This window comes from Dreissena polymorpha, chromosome 14 (genome assembly GCF_020536995.1).
Source record: "Dreissena polymorpha isolate Duluth1 chromosome 14, UMN_Dpol_1.0, whole genome shotgun sequence".
NCBI classification, from domain to species: Eukaryota; Metazoa; Mollusca; class Bivalvia; order Myida; family Dreissenidae; genus Dreissena; species Dreissena polymorpha.
Window position 1 is genome coordinate 52,391,685 of NC_068368.1, and position 25,686 is coordinate 52,417,370.

The 25,686-nt window shown below is 33.8% G+C and overlaps 1 protein-coding gene across 1 annotated transcript; it reads left to right on the forward strand.

Annotated features, from left to right (window-relative positions):
* Window positions 1-12,116: 12,116 nt before the first annotated feature.
* LOC127858725 (uncharacterized) lies at window positions 12,117-24,985 on the forward strand. The gene is made up of 20 exons (XM_052395960.1): window positions 12,117-12,191; window positions 12,328-13,800; window positions 14,073-14,414; window positions 14,662-14,814; window positions 15,129-15,292; window positions 16,377-16,464; window positions 16,849-16,913; window positions 17,117-17,153; window positions 17,353-17,456; window positions 17,692-17,823; window positions 18,035-18,183; window positions 18,533-18,668; window positions 18,987-19,115; window positions 19,226-19,328; window positions 19,979-20,055; window positions 20,783-20,911; window positions 21,184-21,315; window positions 21,580-21,737; window positions 22,050-22,185; window positions 22,845-24,985. The coding sequence occupies exons 1-20, from the start codon at window positions 12,143-12,145 to the stop codon at window positions 22,935-22,937; spliced, it is 3,849 nt and encodes a 1,282-aa protein (XP_052251920.1). The 5' UTR covers window positions 12,117-12,142; the 3' UTR covers window positions 22,938-24,985.
* The last annotated feature ends 701 nt before the right edge of the window (window positions 24,986-25,686 follow it).

Sequence of the window (25,686 nt, forward strand, 5' to 3'; positions counted from 1 at the left end):
AAATTTGTACGGACCCAAATTTTTTCGTACCCATTTGTCGTACTCAAATTTTTTTTTCGATACACCAAATTTTTTCGTACTAAGTTTTTATTCGACCCAAATAGTTTTTTCGTACCTTTATTTTTTTTTACCCTTTTTTTTCGTACTCAATTTGTTTTTCGTACCCATTTTTTTTTTTTTCGTAACCCCACTGCCCCAATATTTTTCGTACCAAATTTTTTATTTCGGAAATAATCGATTTTCAATTGATTTGAAATCTCCACTCATTCCATCCCGCGAACCCTTAAGGTGTCGCCAACTCTAGTATGGAATGAGTGATGTATTGGACGTCATCATTGATGACGTTCATTCGAACGAATGATAAAGGGGGCTAAGTTTCGTTAAGTTGGGCATAGCCGCGATTTGAGTTTCTTGAAAACTGGCCGAACACGTTTGCTGAAATTTGACATGTATATGGACCAGAATGCGATCTACCTGTTGGCGTAGGGGGTATACCTGGCAAAATCAAGTTTTCGAGTATTTTGTGTTTAAACTTTTTTGTGGGAACGGGCACGCGCTCAAATAAACATTGTGACGTCACTTCACAAACAGCGTTAGACATCCGCCATCTTGTAACGCGACAAAGAAACTCAGTGTCATTAATTCAATAAACACAGAAAAATATGATTGTGTTTAATAATCATTAATACAAATGTCTATATTTTGTGCAGCGGATGTTTATTCAGACAGATACGGCAGAATTATGTAAGTATCTTTGTGTACTTTACAGTAGATTTGATAGTGGTAAACAACTGCGTACCGGTAAAGTTCAATCTAGCCGATTTTACTACGCAAGAAATTTAAGTATCTCACTGGCAAAATGAGCTTGACACATAACAACAACCGGATCCGATTTACATCCACAAAATATTGTGGGAATCCGATGCAATGCAAAAATACTCATGTTTGATAACGTTTGATGAATTCGTTATATCAATATGCATTAACATTCAAGGGAATAATTTTTAATTGAAATGTGCGATTCAATGACAGTTTATATTGGGATAATAAGTCGTTTAGCCGTTATCATGATAAGTATATTGTTGTTGTGTTTCATTTTCATAAAAACAACTTTTACTGTTTTTTCCTTAAAGTAAAACAGTTCAGTAGTCATTATATCTTGAATTTTAAATATTGAAATAGATGTCGGATATTTCATATTTTCGGACGTTGCTACGTAAGCTAGTGTCAACATAATTATTAATATACTGATTTACCTTTTACGCATACAGTTGGTGCAACTGTTGTCTACGTAATGATACGCTGTTTAATGTCTATAATGTCTTCCTGCCCCTGATGATAATAAGTATTTATCTCAACAAACCCCAGCAATGTCAATGGTCTGTCAACATAAGAAAAATATTAGCTAAAGAAACTTCAGTGTACAATTTATATAGCAGTGTCCGACAAATCCATTGCCCGGAGCCCGGGGGCTACAGAATTTTTTCATCGGGCTACTGAAATGTTTCAGCTGACGCCCGCCGGGCTACTATAAATCTATAAGAGCGGTAGCCCGTTTTATTGACAGACATACGTAGAATAAACACGCTGACCCGTGTTTCTACACCGTGTCTTGTTTATAATCCGATAACAAAGTGCAATCAATTATCTTATCAATCACCGATCACTTGCGGTAATGTCGTAAACAGTAAGAGTGCATTTTAATCATTCAATCAGAATCAACATTTGTCGTCTGCTAATAATATAATGAGAGCCGGTGGATAGTTGGCGCACATGATGCAACATCATTTCGCAGTTTTGGATTCTTTTGTAACCGCAACAATGAGTAAGAGCGACTACGTTTTTGATGTCGTTAAATATCCAAGGATGCCGAACATTAAATAAATCAAAACAATAGCGGATTCTTCAAAACGGTAACGAAACCGAAAATGAATATTAATAACAACGGGTTAACACCTGCTAATTAGTTTGCATTGTCAATTAATAATTGGATTGATCGACTGTTAATCAATAATCCCATATATGCCCAATTTAATTTTTTTAAACCAAATATGGGAGGGTAATATAGACGATGAGAGTCATAAACACAAACGTTGAAATTTCTAAAGTGTCAATTGAATTTCGGCATATGATTCTATTTAAAGATATGATGAAATAAGCTCCCAATCAGGACCGTTCAATTGCACTTGCGTAAATCCCTGCGACGGTTTGCACACGTTGTGTACAGCTATTTTAGGTTACAAAATTCTACATTTAATAAATGAATTTCTTTGTCCAGACAGGGACCTATACAAACGTATAGGCCCCTGGTCCAGATAAAAAGCGCGCACAAATTGGCATGGGTGTATTTATTTGTAAATAAAAATTTCGTAGCGGTACATCATTGAGATCATTTAGTTTCCATTAAAAGTTTCGTTGTGAATTTCAACTAAAGTACCGGGGTATCTCGCGAATTATTTGGCATTGACATTTCCTCTTAATAAAATATAATGTAAACACGCTGTATCGTTACCGTTACACTGTATCAGTTCCTTCATTATTGAAACAATTATTGTATTGTATACTGACTGCACACTAGTGTCGTAACATACGGATGCAATACGTAAATTCGGACAGAACTTAAAGTCGGACACAAGTAAATAAATGATTTAATACTCTTGATTTCTTGAAACTCGGTATTTGTTGTTAAAAAGAGCAATTGCATTGATTAACACCATACGAGTCAGTCGTATTGATCATCTAAACGCTTTATTTACGTTTCCAACTTAAACGTGCTGTCCGAATTTAAGTACACATACATGTGCACATACATGTAATATCTATAACATGCAATAAGAAATTTGTCGGACACTGATATAGTATTGACATACCTGTATGATGAAGCCAACCCCGTATCAAAAGTCAACCAGAGTCGTAACATATTTATGTCATGCTAAATCAAAGAATACTCATTTTCTTGGATACATTTCTACATATATTGGTGAATGAATATAAATTACTGCACCGAGGAATATTTTAAGGTTCAAATGTTTCAAATGCATCTTACAATAGATGAAAATAACTCTCATCAGTCTGAAATTCACAATTTTGACGCCATTGTCGCTTTGTCCAAGACTAGTTTTAATTTGGATACTTTCGAACGACCTTGACAATTTTTTGCTGAAATTGTAAACATACTTTCGTTTTCTGAAAATCTATTATTTGTGATTAACAACAAGTCTGGTGGATTATAAAATGATTTCAGTGTGAATCGGGTAGTTTTAAATATTTACTTTGAGTTTGTATTTACACTACCAATTTGTTCACAAAACAAGCCAGAATATTCTAAAATACCGGTAAATGTCATTCTGAATTTGAAAAACACTTGAGCACATGGTATGTACTAAATAGTAGAAATACCATCATATGACCGTGAAATCTCGGGAGATTCGCATTTCAAGAAAGTCTGTCCCATCGCTGTTTTTCTCGATATGTAAGAGCAGAATAGATAAATTTTAAATGTTTAAGATAGTATTTTGTGAAAGAATGTATCAGTTAAATGTGAAAAATGTCAATCTTTCCAATCAAGTGATTGATATGGGCCAATAACTGCATTTAAAAGCTGTTTTGGACCGGTCTTTTTTAAACTGTCGACTTTTCGGCATTTTCTGGTTGACTTTCCTAATGGGGTTGGTCCATAACTATAAAGTCGCGCCAGTCAAAAATCATAAAAAGCGACATTTAAAGTTATGGTAGCCAGAATGAGAAAAATATGTACAACTGAGCAATCAATCATGACAGACTGATGTCTCAGGTTAGCTGCAGAGTATTTTTCCACCAGATTCTCACCAAGGTGATCCCGGTTGATTTCACCACAATTGAATATATGTCAGTACACAAATAAATTATACAGCAGGGTAATGACAATCGATAAATGTCTTAGTTTTAATTTAATTGTTTGCACAAATTTGGACACTCTTTGTGTCTGAGATATGTTGGGTTAAATGACCTTTACAACAAAACATACATCTCTGAATCTGCGATACATTACAGTTAAAGTTTAACACGTAAATACCAGTATTCAGATCTGAAATATCCTAAAAAACTCGTATGGTATGAAGTACATATATCTTGTGACGTATTTTCATTTTAAATCTTGAATTTAATGACGACTTGAATTTAATGACGACAAGTCGGACATGCAGTTAAATATTTTTATACGTATATCGTGTGACATAATTTCATTTAAACTCTAGATTTTAACGACATTAGTCTGACGCGTGCGGGCGTTATTTTATTTAACAGTAAACAAAATTAAGTAGACTATCAAAAAAATACAAAAGTGTACTTGTAAATAAAAACTCCTTCATTCCGTATAAAGATTGTACGTTACAGCAGAGCTCCAGATAACTTTTCTGAGTAATTGGGTTAATACCACTACTTTTGAGTTCAATGGGTATTTTCATATTCAATTGGGTACCAAAAAGTCGGTACCCACAACGGGTACTTTAATTGACAATTGGGTACCTTTGTTTTAAAATTGGGTATGTTCATTGTCTTAAATTCTCACCTGCTTATCTGAATAAGCTGGTTGTAGTTCCACTCTTAATTGATTAGTTTCAGAGATTTTGTGTAATTATGTAGATGTATCCATAATATACAGTCTTGATTCAAAAAAAAGTTCAACGATTTTTTCCACCAGTTTTCTTACAATGTAAGCACTGACAGCAATTGCCTCCGACATAATATCGTCAAGAATTAGTTTCACTATATTTTCCGCTTCTGATTTTGTGTTGCCTGCGGTTAAATATCTTAAAATTGAGTTTCTTTGTGCCTAGGATACGATGTTTCCATTTTTAAGGCCTCACGATTTCGACATTTTCACAACAATAACACATAGTCACAAAGACACTTTTTTCCGTACATATTATTGTTCTGAAGGTTATACTGAAAGCCCTTGAACAAAGCGGAAAGAATCCGGGTATTTCGGACCAGGGTATTTCCGGGACAAATTTACTCGTTATGCAAAGGAAAAATATGATATGCGTAATCGGCAATTTCAATGGGGTTTCGGAACGCATGGTTTTATTTTTCTATGCGTAATCGGCAATTTTACATGGGGTATTTGCACAAATGCCCACCTTATCTGTAGCTCTGTTACAGTAATCTGTGAAACAACGTCATTAATAAACAAAAATATATGTTTGACAACAACGGTGGCTAATAATGTTTACGAAAAATACAAACAATATAGATTTATCTATTACATAACATGTTAGAATTTTATCATGCATTTATAATCACTCATAAAGAGATTTCAATATACAGTTACATGCATAGACAGTTTTTTTAAGCCAGTGCCTTTTGAATTCAGAAAATAATCAAGATAAACCATAAAATTGGGAAAAAAAAGATAGTAAACCATAAACTTGAGAAAAATGAGGCATTATTAATATGATTATAAATAACAGAATTACAATAATTTTGTTTGGAAGTGCATGATTGAGTGCATTTTAAACTTTATATTATAAAATGCTGCTTGAATTTCTTTTTACCTTTCATATGTAAAAAAGAATATCATCTGCTAGTGCCAAAATATGACTGGGGAAAGCTGGTTTATGGTCATTTCGTAGCAAAAGAGAAGAAAATAAGTGCATTAAATAATGAATTCATATTTTTGTATCTGGAATAGTGTATTTTAAATAGATCCTCCACCCTATAATGGCCGAATAAGGGCTAAATTGCTTCCGACTTGAAATGAAAAGGCATATTGGTGATCATGTAGCGTTTATGTGCAAAATTTGAGGGCCAATTGATTAAAGCTTGTTGATGCCAAAACAGGTAATAATAATAATTTATTATCAGGTACATGTACACAAGCAAATAAGTATATTTAACCCTTTCAGTGCGGGAACCGAATTTTAAAGGCCTTTGAAAACAGTTTGGATCCAGATGAGACGCCACAGACGTGGCGTCTCATCAGGATCCAAACTGTTTGCTATTCTGATAGTATTCTTTGAAAATTTTTTGAAGAAAATGCTTATTTTAGAAATTCAGCAGACGACATTTTAGCAGACGACAAATTTCCCAGCATGCAAAGGGTTATTAAAATGCTTAAGGTGTGAAGACTCATAATCAGGTTTGGTGTCCCTCAAACCCTAGCGTCTTGTAATTCCTTATGCAGTTTGTATAGATTAGTGCCGCATCCTGACACGTAAAGCTTGTGCTTTGTTGGCAGCGTTAGTTGGCTGTTAACAGGTTCATTGTGGTTATCTCCACCATCAGTCTGTCCGTCTGTCCTAGCCACTATCTCCTACACCATTAGCACTAGAACCTTGAAACTTAAACACATGGTAGCTATGAGCATTATGTGCGACCCTGCACTATATGGAATTTTGATCTGACCCCTGGGTCAAAGTTAAAGGGGATGGGGTGGAGACAGGTCAGAGATTTTCACTCATTTTTAGCTTGACTAATATATATGAAATATATATAATGGAGCTATCCTGATCACGTCGGCGTTACCGTTAGCGTGCACATGTTAAAGTTTGTGTACTACCCCCATATATTTTCTTTTGTCCTTTTACAAATTACTTTTATACTTTGCATACATGTACTTCTTTACCAACATGACCCTTATCTATAAACAAGAGCAGACAACTGTATCAAGCATTTTGACAGAATTATTGCCCCTTTTATACTTAGAATATGCATATTATTGATAAATCTATGTTAAAGTTTGCATACCACCTTAACTATTTTCTATGTCCTTTGACTTATTGTTTTTCATATTTTGCATACTTCATTACCAACATGATCCCAATCTATAAACAAGAGCAGACAACTGAATCAAGCATTTTGACAGAATTATTAACCTTTTATACTTAGAATATGCATATTATTGATAAATCTATGTTAAAGTTTGCATACCACCTCAAATATTTTCTATGTCCTTTGCCATATTGCTTTCATATTTTGCATACTTCTTTACCAACATGATCCCAATCTATAAACAAGAGCAGAAAACTGTATCAAGCATTTGACAGAATTATTGCCCCTTTTATACTTAGATAATTGAACATTTTGCTTAAATTGCCATAACTTCTTTATTTATGATCACATTTGATTCATACTTTGACAAAACAACACTTACCTGACATACCACAATGCACTGCCACCCAAACTATCCCCCATGCCCCACCCCATAATCCCCCCCCCCCAATTTTATTTTTATAATTATTTTTGAAACTTCATCTTTTAAATTACCACCAACCCACATAAACCACCCGTCTCCATGATGGCTTACATTAACCTGTCAAGCACTCGAAATCTCTTAAGACAATAGTTACGGTCAATCTCAACCATGCATGGCCGCATTACCAACCCTGGGGCGCCCCCTGGGTCAAACTTGCGGCATGGGAATACGCGTCGGCCTCTGCCGCACCATTTTTTACCAATTGACTTCAAATTAATACTTAAGATTTCTTATGACAACACAGTGTCTCGACCATCCATGTTCACATTACCCACCCCAGGGCCCCGCCCACTTTGGTGGTAAGATCCCAAGCTATTTCAGCATAATTAAAATCCAAGCCATTTTGTGGTCAAGCACCGAGCTTTCTCACCATAATTAAAATCCAAGCCAGTTTGGTGGCAGAGACCCCGAGCTATTTCAGCATAATTAAAATCCAAGTCAGGTTAGTGGTCAAGATCCTGAACTTTTTCGGTTAAATTAAAATCCAAGCCAGTTTGGTGGTCAATTTTTGTGGTAAAGACCCCGAGCTTTCTAACCATAATTAAAATCCAAGCCAGTTTGGTTGCGGAGACCCCGAGCTATTTCAGCATAATAAAAATCCAAGTCAGTTTAGTGGTCAAGATCCTGAACTATTTCGGTATAAATTATAATTAAAATCCAGGCCAGTTTGGTGATCAAGACCCCAAGCTTTTTCAGCATAATTAAATCCTAGCCAGTTTTGTGGGGGAGACCCTGAGGTATTTCAGCATATTTAAAATCCAAGTCAGTTTAGTGGTCAAGATCCTGAACTATTTCGGTATTATTAAAATCAAGGGCCAGTTTGGTGGTCAAGAACCCGAGCTTTTTAGCCATAATTAAAATCCTAGCCAGTTCATGGCCGAGACCTCGAGCTATTTCCGCATATTTAAAATCCAAGCCAGTTTGGTGGTGAAGATCCTGAACTATTTCGGCATAATTAAAATCAAAGCCAGTTTGATGGTCAAGATCCTGAGCTATTTCAGCATAATTAAAATGCAAGCCAGTTTGGTGGTCGAGAACCCGAACTATGAGCATAATTCAAATCCAAGCCAGTTTGGTGGTAAAGATCCCAAGCTTTTTCAGCATAATAAAAATCCAAGCCAGGTTGGTGGTCAAGATCCTGAGCTATTTCAGCATAATTTAATTCTAAGCCAGTTTGGTGGTCATGACCCCCGAGTTATTTCAGCATAATTAAAATCCAAGCCGTTTTGGTGGTCAAGACCCCAAGCTATTTTAGCATATATTTTTTTGGCATAATTTTTTCTTACCCAATTGTTTTCGTACACACATTTTTTTCGTACCCATTTTTTTCTGTTTTTTGACAGAATAATGCCCCCTTTTATAGTTAGAAAATTGAAAATTTGGGTAAATTTTGTGTTCAGGTCTACTCTTATCCTATTTGTGTTAAGGTCTACTCGTATCCTAAAGTATCAAGCTATATCGTCTACTTAATGTTATAAGTCATGTAACTGACATTTTTAAACATTTTATTTCTTTCCCATTTTTTTTTTTTTTATTAAGGTGACATACATCAACTGTTTAATAATATTAAGTCTACCTTTTTGGTAAAAATATTGTTTTTACCAAATTTTCAAAATTGACATTACGGACACATGTCATTTGCTGAATGAAAAAGTAGCATAACTGACATTTAGTTAAATTTTCAGGAGAAGGAAAAACTTCTTTATTGAAATAAAATAGGGATACTTACAGAGTGAAACAAACACATGGGATATTTTCAGATTTGAATACTGGTATTTTACGCATCTTTAGGCAGTTCTGTGTACCAAGGATAAATACAATATTTAAAACATTCATGTACAATGCACAATACTAAAAACCTGAATTGTAACTGTAATGTGTTTCAGATTCAGAGATGTCTGTGTTGTTTCTAAGTTCATGTGAAAAATTAAGTTTATATGTTTATAGGTTTAAAATTGCAAATTTTCCTCTTACTTGCCCTTGTATTTCAAGATAGAATACTTTCCTTCCAGAGGAAAGAGATCTGGGTTTGAATCCCAGTGGGGGCTTCAGAGGATGATTCATTTTAAGAAAAATGAATATATTGCTTTACTTTGTCTCTAACTTAACCAAATAACTCTGTCAATGCCTTTACAAGTATGCAGTTTTGATAATTCAATTATGCAAGAAACATGTATAATTTTAGGGTAGACTTAGACAGCAAACTAAGAATTGGCATCCATTTTAGTTTTTTAAGTCAATACAACAATAATGCATATAGGAACACATATTTAATTAAAAATGCAACAATCAGAGGACATAATCAATTAAATAGTAAATGACTACTTTAAATATTTTTTAGCACTGTTTGTTTTTCAGAGATTTGTAAATATGACGTTTTATGTTCTTCCCATTGAACTAATGCAATATGTGCTTTGGAACTGGAATCATATAGTGTTGGAAAGCTGATGGTTCACGTCCAGAGGGTCCTTGCTTCCGGAAAGCTGAAAATTGTATATGATCTCCCCACTCATTCCATCCCGCGAAACCCTTAAGGTGTCGCAAGTCTAGTAATATTTTCCTTTAAAATATATTGTGAGAGCAATATATTAGCCAATTACAAACAAGGAAGTATCAAAGTATTTCGCATATCTATTTGTAACAACAACTCCCGGCTAACACTGGTTGCAATACAATAACGTGAATTTGACAAAGACATGTAAGTACGGTATTTATGTATTTGATGTTCGAATGTTATTCGGGTATAAATTTCAGGTGACTTAAACTTGATTATATTGCAAATGAAGCTTTTTGCCTTTCTTGTTATGAAAGGACTAACATTAGTTGTGAATTGAACAAAATTAAATTGACTATTAATTGGATAAACACGTGTACACACTAATAATACTATTATTATGTTAAAAAACTGGATTAAACAATAATGCAAAGTCAATATGTATATATATGTTTGTCTCTTTGTGCGTAAACAAGATATTAAATTACGCTATATATATATATATAGCGTAATTTAATCCCTTGTTTACGCACAAAGAGACAAACACACAAGGAAGTTATTCGTGTGTCAGTTAAACGAGGTATATGTCAATATTATAATTCGCCAATACCCGCGCTGTACGTAAACAAGACGGGGTATAACTGATGTTTTAACGAAATATACTTGTATATTAACTCAAATGTGAACTTAATGCCCATGGATATTCAACTATGCATATTGTACATCTTAAACGTTCCATAAATGCCAGTAAATAGTGCATTCGCTTTGTTTACACATAAATCCCCGACCCCGTTATTTCATATTAAAGATAAATAATGATATGATATGAACAATTAACCTACTTTGGACCAAGGCTCAGATCAGATTTCAAATGCAGTCATGTGTCAATAGACCGTCATATTAGCAAAGAATTAATCATAGAACGAACAGGATGATATGCATGCACACAATTGTTTTGTGATTAAATTGGAATATATTTTTTACAATATCGTGATCTCCATTTGCACTTCTTTTTTCAAATTGTTTTCGTGTAATCGCCGATTTTGTCATCCATTGTATATGAAGCAAGTATTTTTTCGATTTTAGAGTTATTTAAACTTATAATACAAATATTAATTGTATAGGAAATATTTGTTTTATGTAAACAAGAATTTTATTTTCAGTGTAGTGTATTTATTAACAAGAATGTGTGTATTCATTTAGAAGAATTTGCGTCATTTTGAAAATCTATATTTAACAAAGACTTACAACGAGCGACATCTTTAGTAAATTTCGATAAAATGAAGTAAATACCATTCGTTAAGTCTTATAGTACAGTAAAATTAATTGCAATGGAAAACATACAGTTTCGACCGTAGACGTAACTACATGTGTTTGTTACAAATCTAATAGTTTTTAGTGAATAAAACAATTCTTGGTTCATTTCTTTGAATGGCATACTCTTTTCAACTTAATTGTTAGTGTTATATTATTTATAAAAATAGCATAACTAGTTATAAATCAAACTTAGTTAAGATCTGAAACATTATTAGCAAAATATATATTGTCAGACGTTTGAAACAAGTAATTGAAAAAATGCACCAATAACGTCAGTGGATATAACGGTCATTAACACTTTAGAACAAACATTACAGGCAGGGGTATACTTGTGAACATTTGACATTTATGTTTTTATTTAACGGGAATTTCTGATAATGATGGTGATACCATATGCGTTTAGTTTCTTATCTGTTTTGCAAACAATATTTAACATAGGCAATTATTACTTTCATTTGTGAATAAAGATATTCAAACTAATGTCTGCCGTTTGCAACAACTATTATTTTTACAATGGTAAATGTCGTTTGTTTAAATCGTAATTTCATACAGTGTTTTTGAGCGCTATTGTTCATGGTACAAGTTTCAGTTACGTTTATAGTATATACAATGTGTCTATTGAAACGCTATTCTTTGTTTACTTTTCTTCAAATCTTACAAATATGAAAATAGAAAATTTCCTTCAGATTAAATATAACATGATGTATTTATTGCGCTATAAAATTCCATTATATATATTGTTTTATTATCACGAATACCTAATGTATGTGATATTTTGGTCATAATACTTAATATTTGATTGAACAGAGAGTGGTTTAATTCATAACTGATTAAATATTACTATTTGTAACAATTAACGATGTTGCGAGTATATGCTGGTAAGTGTATAAAAGGTTATAGTCAAAGTAATTTAAAGTAGAAGCAATTAATTGTTTTAAATAGTTGTAATCATTAAGCATGTGACTTAATTATAATAAGTGTCAAATCACATACTACATGCACACATACTAAAATATCACAATAAAAAATCAAATATTTGCATGTTAATTTGTTTTTTAAATGTTGCTATATTTCAGCATATAACTTGCGAATACAATATGAGGAACGTATTATTTATTTACGTATGGATAACAGTGTTCATACAAGGTAATGAAAAATTGAATTAAGGTTTCTGCAAGTTATGACACGCGATAGTGAAATTTGATGGTTTAATAAAATTAGACTATTAATGACTCGTGTTTCATTTGCCTATGTAACTACACGTCCAACTTTCCAATTTCAGATTCATTGCTCATGACGTGTAGCGTAGGATGTGCGGTTAATCACTGTCAAAACAATGGCATATGTACCCAATGCGTAGACGGGTACCGCGATACGTACTGCAATGTTAGCTGTCCTGAGGGATGTAATAACAAGGCATGTACACATGTTGGTAAGTGCAATTATGGATGTAAAGAAGGATACTTTGGTATCAATTGCTGTCCATCAGGCTGGTTTGGATGGTCATGTGAGTTAGAATGTCCAATAAACTGCTTCAACTGCACGACTCAGTATGATTGCCAAAGTTGCAAAGACGGATTTTATGGACAATCTTGTTATATGCAATGTTCGAACAGGTGTCAAAAATGCACACCATTTGGACAATGTTCGTCCTGCAAGGCAGGTTATTACGGGTCAAACTGTCAGGGAAACTGTCCTCAAAATTGTATGACGTGTACAGCTGGGAATAAATGCCAAAGTTGCACTGATGGATTTTATGGAGACAGATGTGACACTCGTTGTCAAGGAAATTGTAAAGCATGTACATCAATGAATTCGTGTACTTTATGCGCGATAGGATTTGGGGGAGCAAAATGTCAGATTAATTGTCACGAAAACTGCATGACGTGTGATGACGAAAATAGTTGTACAGCTTGTAAAGAGGGATTTTCAAAACCTGAAAACGCATGTAAGTGTCAAAATAGTTTGTGCGATTCTTTTTCATGCATGTCCTGTACAAATTCTTCGTACTATGCATATAACCAAACATGTTGTCCCTGCAGCAACAATTGCAAAGATACATTATGTACATCGCTATTCCAGTGTAAAAACGGATGCAAAAATGGTTACTATGGCGCGGGATGTCAGTTTGAATGTGCCGACATAGATCGCAACTGTGGGGTATGTGATGGATTAAATAACAACAACTTTAAATGTACACAGTGTCTTGAAGGAAATTACGCTAACAAATATGGGCTTTGCACACCATGTTCTACAACGTGTATTGGCGATAAATGTAACAATTCTACCGGAGAATGTAAACATGGGTGTCGTGACAGATTTTGGAATTCTCCGCAATTAGACGGACCCTGTACGCCTTGTTCGAAATATTGTTTTAGCGGTGATTGCAGTAATTTAACCGGGCATTGCATACACGGTTGTGTGAGCGGGTTTTGGAATTTATCATGCGAATTGAAGTGCAAAGCCAATTGCTCAATATGCGAGCGGGAGAGTGGGACGTGTTTGGAATGCGCTTCCAAACATCTTTATGGAAATGAATGTTTGCTGACGTGTAGTGATACTTGTGTTAACTCATCATGCAATATGAATGGAACATGCACGAGCGGTTGCATCTTTGACTTTATTGGACCGTCATGTGAAAAGCAATGTCCTGCGAATTGTGCTCGAAAATACGTTTACACCCGATGCTCAAACGAAACAGGAAGCTGTCTTTTTGGTTGCAGTGCAGGATTTACAGGAGTCGGCTGCATGGAAGGTAAAGAATTCGACAGTATGTCGTGGTTCATCTTATTTGTACTCGTTTTAAAGTTAGCACCAATTATTTTATGTTCTTTCATGATTTAAGATAAGAACAAGATACTTGTAAATTCGGACCTTACATGGTGTATCGCACGACTTAAATATGCGAATTGCTTATATTTCGTGTTTGGTCTAAATTATATAATTGTAATGAAACTATAACTTAAATACCTTGGCAAACTATTAATTGATGTTTTAATACACTATTACAATCATTGTTTGTAATAGCTCTGCAGCAAGAGAGCAGTGAAAATACCGTGCAATCAGCTGCAATTGGAGGGGGTGTTGCTGGTGCTGTAATAATCGTTGTTGTGACAGCTGCCGTGGCTGTATTTATGTATATGCGAAGAAGGTTTGTATGCCGACAGTCACGATATTATGAATACTTTCTCTCCAAAATGTTTCTTCTAGTTTTCTATACGACATGTTACCATTCAACGTCAAAACATACGACAAATAACTGTTCATTTTGTGAAAAGGCATCAACCACCAAGCATGATGGCGTTCAAGAAACACCAACCATTGTAGAAAGTCCATCTGCACCGGTATATGCCACTATTGTTCGAAGTGGTAAGCAGTATTTAGGAATGTGACAGATCATGTTAAATGTTAGAATGTGAAAACGGATTTCATCGCGAATTAAGCACAGTACACTTTGTAAGAAATTAAGTGTATTTCAGTAGTTTTATCAATTGTGGTTTTACAAATTAGTATTGAAATTGTGTTTTAACAATTTACTATTGAACATATTGCGCAATAACACACGCATTCATTCACTATAGTTTAATTATACTTGTATCTTATTCTTGTCTGAAAGGACATACAGGTTCGGTTTATGAAAACACATCAACCGTAACAATTCATGACGCACCCATTACAGTGCTCAATCCTGCCTATTGTAACAGCAATATGCAACCCCATAAGCCAATCGATTGGAGTTCCAAAGCCGATGAAGAAACGTTTGAGATTGGTATGTGCAAAATGCGAAATTGCTTTGTGTTTGTTAACGTTATGACATTGTTCGTGTTTTTTTTATAAATAAAGCAGTTCATGCATACAATAAACTGACGTGCATTGTAATATTTGTGTTGGCTTATTCATTCTTTAGTAAAGTGTTCTTTTCGTTTTTTGTTTCTTTGAATCATCATGAGCTCAACTCCATAAATTATGAATAATTGTTTTTATTGTTTAACTATATAACAACGTTTAATTAACTGACCTAGAATAATAATTGCAACACACAACACATCTGAACCACTATTATATATTATATTGTATTCCTAGATGAATGGGACAAAATTGCCCGCAAAAATGCGATCAGATTTGAGGAGAACGGAGGGGTGTACTACAACAATGACGATAAAATAAAAAATCTGAAAATACAAAATACAGAGCTGATCAAATTGGTGTCGTCCAAGACTATGGACTATTACGAAGCCGAGTTCAAGGTACTGAAAAAATGCGCGTGCATATGCTAGCAATATTGGTATTTTGCCCCGTGTTAAAACTGTTTAATTCTTAGATTTAAACAATCCGTGAAGTGAAGGCATTTTAAATTGACGTCTGAGTATGTTTGGTTTTGGCTTATTGTTTCTTACTAAGATTGTGCAATATGTAACTTTTCAAACTTAAGGGCATAAACGCGTATATGAAATAACCCTTGACAATAGAAGTCAGTTTTGATTATGCTTCCTCTGTTATGTATATTCGCCGTACGCCATTGTTGAAGCATTATTTCTAATTATAAGCGGTGTCTTGTTCTTTCTTTGTATTTATATAATGTTGCGTTTTTGGAAAGTACCCGCTTGAAAACTAAGCAGACTATTAGTATGGTATCAAGATAGTTTTTTGCCACGCTTACTGTTCATTGTATGGGCCGGCGTCCTTGAGTCCTCCCGACAGTGCGTGATTGTTTGAACCGTAAGTTGATCATTTTGCATTAACCACGTAGTGACGATAATTACATGTGTAAAACCTATTTTCGTTGATGAAAAATCAAGATCCTACCCATGGGGTCAAGGGACAAATAAAGCAAAATAAAGCAAGCCCAAACTCCAGACTGCAACTATATCATTTATAAATTATTTCCAAAATAAAATTATACACATATTTGCCATGCGAACGCTATAGATTGCCTGTTTAACTCGTTTACGTGTTTAAAAGTCACACCTATATATCATAGGTCAAAAGAGGCATGCAAGCGCCTATCCTTGAATTGTCTTTGTAATGTATAAAGGTTTTTTGCAGAAACTTGTAAAGTAGTCACACGCTAGTCCTGAGTGTGTCAATTGGTATTCGATTTGTATCTCTAACTTATATTTGAAAGTCGTCATCTGAAGTCAATGTAAAATTAAGAGTATCGTAAAGTTTATTGAGACTTAATTTAATCATTCACGGGACGTGTTGGCAATATAAATTACGTTAACACAGTTGTCTTCGGAAGATACGGTAGAGTTTTCACTTTATGACGTTTAATTGGAGTACATGTTTGAGTTCTTTGTAATAATTGCCATATTTCGTAAAACGTTCCAGAAACTTCCATACGGTCTTCTAAAAGACTACAAGGTGTCGCAGATGACGGTGAACATCACCAAAAACAGATATAAAGGAATATATCCATGTACGTAGAACGATAGATGATATATTTATAAGTTTTAAAGGCTCGCCTCAATGCTTTACATTAACCACTGAATGCATGTGTATGTCGGTCTTGCATGTTTATGGTCATGTACAAATGTACTATGTGAACGCATGATTTCAATTATATCTGCAACTAATAAGACTTCACACGTGCTGATGCAGTCGAATTTATGTCAATCATTATTTTTATATTTCTGCTAAGTTTCATGATTATGAAACAGGCAATGGTGTACGTGCGATGAAAATTTTGTTAAGTTATTCACTGTTGAATGCATACACATGTACATCCAAGATCGTCAATAAAACTCGATTTACATTTGCATTTTAAATCATATTTTTGAAATGCGATTATTTATAAATAAAGATGACGACCACAGGGTAAAGGTTCAAGGTGATCACACGGACTACATTAACGCCAGTTTCATTGACGTAAGTTATTTTGTCAAACTTTCAAGAGGAACATTTTATCTAGTTAAAATTGTGTTTAAAATTTGCTGACGGCATTTATGTTTATAACAAAATGTTATAAGTTTGCAATTTAGCAACTTATATTCATGAATCACCAATTTATAACACGAGTGACTACAATTGATTGGTCATTGCTCATAATGAATTTTTCATTTGTGATTCAGGGTTACAAACGGCGAAACGAATACATCGCAACATTAGGTAAAGTATTTCGTTTCATTCTATAAAAGTAACGTTGATGTCGAAATTAAGATTTGTATTTTTGTTCTTGACCTTATTTTATTATAGTTGAAACTTACATAAGAGAAGTCATTACAATAAGTCGGTATTAAAGACGATGACGTTTATCGTAGTAAAGCATTCCTGTATACGACTTCACATGTTGACGATACTATTATAGGGCCAATGTCTAAACAACTTGGTGATTTTGGAGCATTCTGGAAAATGGTATGGCAGCAGAATGTAGACATAATCGTCATGCTTACAAATCTGGTAGAGGAAGGGGTGAGTAACGTTGTTGTACAGTATTCATGTTCAGGACATTTAACAATGCAGTTTCTTTGCTGTGTGTTCTGTTAAAATATAACACAAGCATTCATTGCGATTAATATCTACTTTACAAGTTTTTTTTTTGCATATTTATTTTTGAGAGTGTTAATTTTTATTTACAAATGTGTGTGTATTAAAACACATATCAGTATATATAATTTAAATTTGTTTGTGACATTAAAAACATTAGAAAGACAAATGTGAGCAGTACTGGCCCGGTTTTGGTGACAGTCAAACGTATGGTGGCATCCGGGTTTCATGTCAAAGTGAAGACGAGTATGCCAAATTCACAAGACGGTCGTTCGCTATTGTAAAGAAACAGGTTTGTTTTAATATCAATGTTAACAAACAGCAGAATGGAGAACAAAGACAGTTATCATGCAGTTTTCAATTAACCTGTACATATAACTTAAATTTAATGAAAACTAATGCATTTTCAACATTGAAACAGTCAATTAAATTGGAGATTTGAATTCAATATATTAGTTTATGAATAATTATAACGTGTTTGTTGACATGACTATGATTTGCAGGACAGACGAATGCGGACTTTGACGCATTTGCATTTCACAGCGTGGCCAGATAAGGATATTCCGGAAGATGTAACGTCGATCATCGAGTTCAGGCAATACGTCATGCGTGCCCAGGCAACACTTGTGGGTCCAATCATCGTGCACTGCAGGTATTCAAGCAGATGAAAATGATTGTAGTGGATGTGAGTGAGACGGGACGCGGGTGTATGATATTGTGTTGCTGATTTTATCATTATATTAGCATAAGTGTACGTAATCCAGTAAGTAAAACAAATGATCAATAAATCACAAAAACACTCTGTCAATAATGAAAATGCATATGTGTGCGAGTGTGTTTGTGTGTTGAATTAATCATTTAATATCGATAAGTATGACATTGTTTCATTACATTATCATTGTTTCATATTTTTTTAGTTAGACATGTTTCATGTTCGAGACACATATAAATCAATGAGTTTGTTAATATTCATAACTATTTTTCTTCTATAACGAGAACAGTGCAGGCGTGGGACGAACAGGAACCTTCATTGCTATAGACATTCTAACGAAGGAAGGCGAAGCAGAAGGGGCAATAGATATACCCGGTTGTTTACTAAACATGCGACAAAACAGGCCGAATATGGTTCAGACTGTTGTAAGTATATTGTGTAAGACGTAAGGTGACAACGCTATTTACGCAACATGCATTTATTCATTAAACACTTCAAAATGCATATATGTGTAAGACAACGGGCTCTGAAAGTGTTTTTCTTTGGACGAACATGGTTGCTTGTAAGTCGGTATACCAAAAATTGATTAGTTTTACCTATTATAATTTGATGCGTTCGTACTCCACATAAAACTAATTGTATAGTATTACTCAGATACATATGTATGTTAATACTTTTTATTCATATCCCTATAGCAGCGCATGCACACAGATACATATAAACGCCAATATCTTGTATTACAGGGCCAGTATAAGTATCTTCACCACGCAGTTCTTTATGCTCTGACAAATGACGTCCATCCCGTTGCCGGTACACAATTCCAAGCGTATATGGATACAACGTCAAAGGATAATATCTTCAACATGTTTAAAGTAATATATTGTTAATTACTATGTGTGATTTGACTACCCGATAACTATTATTATAATCGTATACTTTATTTATCAATACAAATTTCAAAGGCGCGAATATTGTTTTTTAGCATGTGCAAGATATAAAAACAAATGGATCATTGGATGAATCTGAAGCAGTGGAAAAGAACACCAAACGCGCTGACAAAAATAGAGATGGGGCTGATATTCCAGGTAATTGAATTTAAAATGTACACATTTATAGGTTAAATGCTATAGGACTTTTTTACGATACGAAAATTACATTTAACGCTGAAATCGCGAAATGTATAAAAGAACATTGCAAACGTTCAGTTTAATTATACCTTGGATTTAACTATGTATGTTTGCGAACTTGATGATGGGTGTCATGTAAAAAGTGCATCGCACTTCTAATGGTAGTCAATTCCTCTACTTGCGACTTAAGTATTTTTAAATAAAGTTACATTCGTATTAGCTTTGTGCAAAAAAGCACCGTGAAATTATTTTTATTTAAAAACAATAACATTTAAGCTATATCAAATAATCTTTGTTAATTACGTTGGATTTATTGTTTTGTTTTCATTTTTTATTTCTGTAAATCTTCATTTTGCATTTAACGCTGTGAACCGAGTTGTAGTCAATTGTATGTTCAATTTGTTTTGAATACGATATACCAGTTTGTATAGGAATTTAGTCACCAGCCTTAAATAAAAGATCAGCAGATGTTATAAAGAATGTATAACCCTATCATGTTTCTTGACTTTTATGTTTTGTCAGATAATACAATCTGATTACCATATACCTTTATTCCTTTTCGGATTGTATTATATATGTTGATGATTCAAAGTATGTATACTATACAGGAGATGAACATCGCCTCCGGCTTCACCTTAATCGCAGACCAGGGTCCTCAGACTATATTAATGCAGTGTTCGTGAGTGTAAGTGAACGATGCATTCATACATCTACATTAAAATTTAATAACTATAGCAATCGATTTAGCTTTAGAAAAATTCGAAAAATACACGTTAACATGTTTACTGTTAATTTTTACCGATTTGAATTCCTGTTACGATAAAATATACAGAGTGTTAAAACAATCAAAGTAAACTATAATATTCGAGACATATGACAAATGGACAAACACTAATGAGTTCAACGATGAACACATTAATTTAGCGAATTTAAGTTAGCGAAATATTGGACTTTAAATGGTATCAAAAGCCGCTATTATTCATGCATCAAAAGACGTTGACAGCAATCTAATGAAATAATGACATTAAGTTATATATTTATTCGCCAAATGTTATTGTGACACACATGAGGCAATGTTAGTACGTGTTGTTTAAGCGACTGTTCTTTGATCAAAGTACATCATATGTTCTCATGAGGACGCATAGTGAGCTTTTTAATATATAGATATATAGACTGTTAATGTTTACTTATCCGTATGTTATTATTTGCATATTTTGATGGGACGCATTGTATTTTATAATAATTTCTGCAGCTGAACTGTTTATTGATATGTGCCAACCTGTTCAGTACATTGAATTTGATATTATAATAATCTTATTTGCATTTTGGACCTCGAGCCGATATTAGTAAATATTTCATTAGCTATCACCCAAAACGCTGTCGAATCGTGTTGTTTTATGCTTTCTGTTTAGAGTTTTAAAACGAAGAATAAGTACGTCCTTGCACAAACCCCTCTCCCGAATACGGTCGTTGATTTCATCACGATGCTTGTACAGACGGAGTGTTCGTGCATTGTCGATTTTGACCCATCGTTCAATGGGGTAAGTTTTGCTTCTGTTCCAAGAGCTATATTACATCATACTGCGAAATGTGTTAATACATATTTTTTATTTTATGTTATCACATTCGATCTTTTTATTGTGTTAGCTTCACAATTACATTTTTTCTTGTAATACTAAATGATGAAAATCACGCAACAAATAAATACATTTATTGTTTAAAATAAACATTGTTTTATTAAAAAAATCAGCACGTATTTATCATATTATTGTTGGTTCGTACTTCGTATGCACCTTATGCATGCACCTTTTAGAACATCGGCGAGTATTTACCCGCGGACAATCAAGTTTTAAAGATAGGAGTCTTCAACGTCCGTTGTTCGAGGCCCGAAGTAAATTCCTACCGCATTAAACGGACAATGACTATTGAAAATCGAGCTAATCAGGTTGTAAATTTGATCATTTTTCATGTTTTATCTATTCATTTATGTCGCTTTAGTGCCGAAACAAGTATATATACCTTTGATAAATGTTGTTATATTATAATAGTAGTATATCTCTTAGGCGAGGAGGTTTTTCTTTCATTACCATTATCTCAACCCAACATGCCATATAGGTTGTGCTTTAATATGTTTGTTTTGCTCACAATGTCCGGACATGTTCTACGTTAAACACCTAACAAATAAAGACGTTATTTGTTTGTCATACAGACACACGCCGAACTGTCTTTAACGCATCTGGAGTTTACAGACTGGGACATGGAAGAACCTGTACCAAAATCTCCGTTTGACTATCGGCGATTTATTGCCGAAGTTGACGCAGTAACTGCCGGCACGAACTCTGAGAAACCAGTCGTTTTACATTGTTGGTAATTATATAATTTTGTTGCTGACACTTTAAAGATACCGCTTGGTACCATGGCGAAAAATATTTCCTGTACATCGCTTATGTTTAAACATAAATTCAACAAATAGTGGCATCAACAGCAGGACACTTGACGAATTACTAAAAGTTCTATATCCAAAAATATTTAATGACTGCAAGACAAAATACTTGAACAGCGGAAAACATTCCTTATGTCTGTTAATGATCTATATTTAAATGTTTCTATTTGCCATTGGCTTATCCTAGTTACAGCGTTTTTAAATTTACATTATAAAAAAAAACACGAATGTTTCAGGGATGGTGCAAGTAAATGCGGCCTGTTTTGTGTTGTTGCAAATCTCCTCCAGAAGATGGCGTTAGAGCATGAGGTCAGCGTAGTTAACGCTGTTATGACGGTGAAGACCAGAAGAAAGGGCGCGATCCCAAACCTTGTCAGTTTTGAGCGAACTTTGTTGTTTTTAAGTTATCGTTAATCATGTATCTTTCAACTTATTTGTATTAATAAAATCAAGTTTGCTTTAGAAGTGTGTATAAAAAATGGTTCGTTTCATATTTCAAAATAAATAGTTATTCCTGGATGTAAAACAATATACCTTCCAGTACACAATTCCTCTTGATATGCCATATAAATCAAATTTCAATACAATTGAGCTAAGCAAGTCTCCAAATGGACTGCATTCTAATTGTGTTCTGTATCATGCTCATAAAGCATTAATAAAATCATTTCATTATATGCTTTCCAATAGTTTATAGAGAAATAGCAGTGAAATAAAACTGATATTTCACGGTTTCAAAAAAAGCGAAAATGATAGATAATTTTAATTGGTTGACCGGAACTATTTTTAAATATCTTTGGTTTTCACATTATGACCCTCCGATTTTATTCTGCATTGAATGTTTATACAAAACATACGAAAAAGCTTCCATGTAACATACATGTAATAACATTTTGGGGCGCCAAAAGAGGAATTATATTGTCAAGAATGGCAAAAAAAATCTTGGCAAAATAAATATTTAAATATTTCGAAAAAAAACTCACTTAATGTCTACCAATGTAAACTTGCATTGACTCATCTTATCAAATTTGCAGGAGCAGTTTCAGTTTTGCCATGACTGTGTGCTGGACTATGTGCAAAATGTCAACATCTACGCCAATGTTGCTGCTGATCTCTCAGATTGCTGAATGCAGACACTCAGCCATGACCGTTTTCCGGACTTCATTCATAGCGTATCAGTGTACTGTTGATGTCTCTGATTGCTGGCTACATACCTACCGTCTGTCAAGATTGTCTCCTGGATTATATGAACAACATCGATATCTACTTCGATGGTCAGCTTATATATTCGCATTTTGATTATCAAATGTCTTCAATAACTGTTTCTGAATTACATTTACAGATTTTGTAACTTCTTCAACTTCGGTGCAGATCAATCAGATCGTTGACTACAGAGTGACGGAAATGAAATTGTTACCTACAACAAGAGCTTTAACATCTTCTCCAACTTCGCAGCAAACCTCTTAAGATTGCTTACCTGATTTAACAAGTGCAAAACAGTTGTCTTTGCGTATGTCTTAATTTGTTGATACATTTGCATACAAAACAAAATGTGATTTGCATATCATCTGGAAGGAAAGTTGGAGCAGTCCGTTTACACATCTATTATGAGGTTTGTTTAAAGTTAACATTATTCTTTTCAATCGAATAGGACCTGTTTTTCAAAGTAATGCTAACATGTATTAATTCATAAAGTCCTTGTTAAAATCTATGCAATGTGTCAATGCTTGTATTGGTAAAAACGTCCGCGTTTTGGTCTATCATAAATCTACCACCAACAAGCGAAAACTATTGCATGCATACTAATCACAACACAAACAATGACGTTACGATACGCGACACAATTAAATATGAAAGATGTGTAATGGATACAGAACGCATTGAACAGCTTTCTGTTATTGTGTAGTACAGTCGACTTTAACACAAGTGTTTATATCTCGATATGTTTAAGATAGTGTGTATTGGCGTACACATGATAAATGTTTGCCTTAAAAAACCGTCAAAATGTTGGACTAATTTGGATGGATGACTACTTCCCTTAAACTTTATGTTGTTTCTTTGTAAATAATAAATTACAAAATGTATTGTGAAGAAATAATTCGTGTCGCATCGAAAATATAATTGCATGTGCAAATACCTAATAAGGAAAAAGTGTACTAACATAATATACATTTTCGTTTTGTTTTGTATCGTTCTTAAAATGATTGTATAATGTACTGTAAATCACCTTGTTTTTGCTTAACACAAAGGACATTAATAATTGCGTTTTTGTCTATCTACACACTATTGCAATGGGTGGGTATTCTCTTGTATTATTACGGATGATTGTCTTGTCATTGGAACTGAGTGATGAGTAAAGACTTATTAGCTGTATCAAATGTACCTGTATATGTACAGTTCTATAGTTATATATAGTTTTTATAAAGTGAAATGAGTATGCTGTATGCTGTATGCGGTAATACGTGTGGTAAATGCATGCACATTATCAAAATGTCTAAATACTTTGATCAAGTTAGGCATGTCCAATTTGCAGTCATTTGATAATGTAAATATAATGGGATGCAGCGGAGTGAGTGTTTTCGAATCAGCATCATTCAGATTAATATGGCTGACGGTAATCAAAGTCGTGTATATTTTGTGTTGATTCGTTGCCATAAGTCTTTTATTTAACGAAACATGCAACGTTAATTATATTGTATTACAATCACTCGATGATGAATGTTTCAATTACGATAATGCCGTTCGACGCTGCCTCTTATAAAATTCTGAATAGAAAAGTAAAAAGAAAGTAGACAAAGGCAGAAGATGTAAGAGTGAGAGTTCGATGACAAATGCTTCCAGTAGCAGGTGCTCATCCTGATATTTATTTAATGGAATGTAAGTTCAATATAATTTACTGCTTTGCTTTGACCGAGCCTTAATATACAAATGTCGGCCTGGACACACGTCGTCTTGCAATTAGAAATACTACTTTTTATTAATCGAGGTCCGCCACCAATTAAAATATTTCTCATGTTCAAATCAATATTAACTTTTCAGTTGAAATGTTGAATACATTTTAACATTCTTGAAATCTTTTCAGGATTTAAGCGTAAATACCAAAGTTATCGTAGCTCTTATTATGTTTAAACAATAATAGTTGTTCTTTATAATTGTATAAATTTATGCAATTTTGTGTTATTGTGTCGATTTTTATTTCCTATAGATATGCAATGCTATCATGCGCATGTGAGCATGAGCGTTGCTTTTTTATTTACTTTATTATATACACGAATGAATGTGGAAAAAAAATAAGTGTATCAATGTTATCATTAATTTTTATCCTTATGTGTCATCTTTGCTGAAATAATGTATTTGTAAAATTGTAACCGTTTAAGTATATCTCTGTTAATTTTAATAAAATAGTAACCGGTTACATTATAATTTGAGCATTTGATTGATCTTAAAGGGCTTTATAATTGGTTAAAATGTTTTCTTAATGAGCATCCTTCTTAAAACAAAGATATTACTGTGAATGTGATTACACCAGTTCTATTCATTGGTGAATGAAATGCTATTTTCTTTGCCCTGGGTATAAATTTTGACAACTTAGAATGAGCTTGTGCTTTACGCCTAAGATCAGGCCAGCATTTTTTAATTATCTGTTTTACGGGAGCGACCGACCCTTTTTTTCGACAAATACAAATAAAAATAAAAGTCACTTTCGTTTTTTTATTTACATTTCACACGCCGACCTAGTATTTTATCCAAATCTAGAACAAAAAATTGCGCAGATGGCCGAAAATATTGTTCAAAATTTGTTTATAATACGGGTTGTTTTGTTGTGCCAAATCGACTTGTAAAGCGTCAGCGATTTTCATTGGCTATTGCAGCCAA

Coding starts and splice junctions, on each gene's coding strand:
- LOC127858725 (XM_052395960.1), top strand. CDS start 12,143: ATGAGGAACGTATTATTTATTTACGTATGGATAACAGTGTTCATACAA. Junction 15,293..16,376: donor ATTACGAAGCCGAGTTCAAG/GTACTGAAAAAA, acceptor AAAACGTTCCAG/AAACTTCCATACGGTCTTCT. Junction 17,154..17,352: donor CGAATACATCGCAACATTAG/GTAAAGTATTTC, acceptor ATACTATTATAG/GGCCAATGTCTAAACAACTT.